Source organism: Echinops telfairi, unplaced genomic scaffold (assembly GCF_000313985.2).
Source record: "Echinops telfairi isolate 266 unplaced genomic scaffold, ASM31398v2 ScPeMD7_8;HRSCAF=38, whole genome shotgun sequence".
In the NCBI taxonomy this organism is placed as follows: domain Eukaryota; kingdom Metazoa; phylum Chordata; class Mammalia; order Afrosoricida; family Tenrecidae; genus Echinops; species Echinops telfairi.
Window position 1 is genome coordinate 14,034,030 of NW_022103905.1, and position 3,138 is coordinate 14,037,167.

The window sequence follows — 3,138 nt, forward strand, 5'->3', positions numbered from 1 at the left end:
TCAAACACTGCTACCATCAAAAAAACCCAACGAGAAATAAATACAGACTTGGCACAATTTTTATCTTTGTAGGTGCACTGGAACCTGTAACACTTTCCCATTTGCCTTTATCTGCTCACACTTACTCTTCATAGGCTACAAATTCACTTCTACATCCTCTAAGCTCAGGAGGATAAGGGCCCAGCAAGATTTCTCTGAAGCGGACCCCTCTATGCCCGGCGGCCGACCCAGTGTTGGGCAGGAAGTATGGTTTCTAGGTTTATCAGATTGGCTGAAATTAGATTCTACCAGAAGCATTTTTTTTTTTTTTCTACCAGAAGCATTTTGCTAGAGTTTTTGATTGATAGTAAAATATCATTTCCACAGTAAACAGTATTTTTACAAATCATAAGAAACATGGTAATAAATTCCATACAAATTACGCATTATAGCTACTCTTTGGTTGTTTTTAACTTTTCTTTTTACTAGAGTGAAGTAATAAAAATATAAAAAAGCAACTACAGAAATGGGCTTCATCTGTAAACGTAATAAATCCTGTAAACATATATTGACTACGTGACTGTGCAAGTATAAGAATGACTTGTCAGGGCAAGTACTGTACATTACGCGCAACTCTTTAAAGCATACTTAGAAATACTGTTTTGTGAGATTTCGTCTAATTTTGGAAGAAGGAATTCTTCGATCCACAAGGAAACGTTAAAAACGTGATGGCTCTTCCATTGAGCCTATATAAGGCCAGAGAAAGGCTTTAATACTTTCAACTCACTGCAGTTTTGAATTTGCTTCACCTGCCTTGTGAATCACCTCACTGATCAAAACGGGTTATTAACCAAAGACAAATACTTTTAAGATGAAGAAGTAAACAAAAAGAATTTTTTTTGAAAGTGAGTCAGTTGACTAAAGATATAGGTAACACACTTGACAAGGTTTTCCCGAATACCTGGGCAGTAAGGTGCATTAGGCGAGTCTACACAATGATAAGTGGCTTCAAGCAGCACTAGGTATATTGTCATTTACTCAATATTAAATTACTCTCCCCCAACAGTCAGTCTTCCTCCTCAAAGAGCATCCGACTTTTCACACACAACACTTGTCACAAATATTTCACAGTGATAATTTCAGTAGTTTAAGAAAGAACTGCCTTGAAAATACTGTAAAAGAGGTAAGTGTTGAGAACACAACTCACTACTTCAGGCACACAGGACAAGGCCCTGGCGTGTGAACTCAAAAGATAAAAGGAAACAACCGGGCCAACGCAAATACCTTCGTAAGTGATTGAACTAATAGTTGTCATAGCATGGCTCCTAATGCTTATTTATCGATGGTTGTCTCAAGTGTCTGAGAAGATACTTGATCAATGGCCAAGTTTTTAGTAGTTTCCTGGGTAATTTAAGCCAAGAGTCGGTGTATAAAGTATTGCGTCAGCGCACTATTGTAGACTGTCATTTGTAATCTAATCAACCCCATCAAAACCCTGAGTATTCTCAATCGCCAGCTGCAGTTTATCCCATAACTCTTCAAATGATTCATACGGTGGCAAGTCCAGGCGATTAAAGCTGAAAGAATAGAAAGAAATCTGTCAGGAGACACTGCAAGGCCACAGTCAATACAGTATAGCTGATACTCGTGGTGAGGCTGTATTCTAACAACCTACCAGACAGTTTACCACCGGGGGTAGAAGAAAGGGTTAGCACTGGACTCTACACAGGGATCGTTGCCATGATTGTTGAGTGGGATTTTCTTGCCTCCAACTGGCTGAGTTACTGCTATTTTAACTTATAAAAGCGAATGTTTCAGCTCCCCTTGGAAAGGCCCCACACTCATGCTCTGTAGGCAACCTCTGATCAACAATTTACATGGGCCTCTCCACCATCTCATCTCATAGTGATCCTGTTCGACAGGGTAGAACTGCCCCTGCGGCATTCTGAGGCTGTAAATCTTTACGGGAGTGAAAAGCCTCATCTTTCTCTTGAGGAACCGCTGGTGGTTTTGAACCACTGATGTTGTGGTTAGCAGCCCAATGCCACCAGGGTTTCCTATGAATCTGAACCAGGGCTCCTGTGAGTCTGAACGACTTGATGGCAGCGCGTTTGCTTTTGGTTTCCTCTAACATCTGGCTACCCGGATTTTAGGACGTCGAACTAGTACAGACAGGTGTGTTCCCGAGTGAGTGTGGCCGACTCCGCTTTCTCCTCCACGGCTGCCACGGCCACGGCTGCCACGGCCACGGCACGGAGGGACCCGCACTTGGCCTCCTCTGCACCTGGGTCAACTGTTAGCCACTGCTTACCAGGTGTGCGCTCTTGGCAGCTTTTCCGGGGTACCCCACTGCTCAACCGTGAAAGACTGTGGTCCGTTGGAGCCTACGAGAAAGAAGTTACTCTAGTGTCATTTGTTCTCTAAGGAATCCCCAGCACTTCAAAACTCGCTTTTTCTACTACAGACTTTACCTATGTAGGAAACTAATTTGGTTCTTTAAGCTCAAAAGAAAGGATGTATTAACTTGTGTGATTAAGTGCCAATAAAACTCTTAAAAAAGAAAAATGAATGATGCATGCCCTGTGTCTGTTGGCATCATCGCGCAGCCTTAGAATGAGGGTTCGCCTTCTGCCGGTCCACGCTTAGCACAGCGCCGCTCTGTGGGCAGCAGGTCTGACGATGGTTTTGCTGGTGTCTAGAGGCCCGTGATTGTATTCCATATTCTGTTGCCTTTGCAAGGACATGGAGAAAATTTGCATTCTCTTTCTTATTCAAGTTTCACTGAAAATAGCTTTGACGTTGTTCTATTTCCATAAGTAATACAGGAGTCCCGGGTGGCGCAAACAGTGAAGCACTCAACTCTGAGCCGACAGGCTCGCAATCTAATGCCATGCAGATGTGCCTCACGAGAAAGGCCCGGAGGTCTCCTGTGGGAAGGCTGCCACTATGCAAATCCTAGGGGGCTGGTCCAGTCTGCACACACAGGGCTGCCACGAGTTGAAATCCACTGGCTGGACGTTAGCTAATAACCATGAAGGGGCACCCCTCAAAACCTGATGCTCATTTTTTTTTTTTTTAATGTGAGGGGGATAGTTCGTTCCACCAGGTCAGACTGTTAATCAAGTTTTCCATTTAGAGGTTCTGAAAAGATTGCATAAC

General features: G+C 43.3%; 1 protein-coding gene across 1 annotated transcript in view; it reads right to left on the reverse strand.

Moving 5' to 3' along the window:
* Nucleotides 1–319: 319 nt before the first annotated feature.
* NEDD4 (NEDD4 E3 ubiquitin protein ligase) overlaps nucleotides 320–3,138 on the reverse strand; it is an 84,563-nt gene continuing 81,744 nt past the window's right edge. The window contains exons 21-22 of the mRNA XM_004709442.2: nucleotides 2,291–2,363; nucleotides 320–1,556 (exon numbers count right to left, since the gene is read on the reverse strand). Coding sequence (XP_004709499.1) covers nucleotides 1,454–1,556; nucleotides 2,291–2,363 — 176 coding nt within the window. The 3' untranslated portion in view covers nucleotides 320–1,453. The remainder of the gene's footprint in view (nucleotides 1,557–2,290; nucleotides 2,364–3,138) is intronic.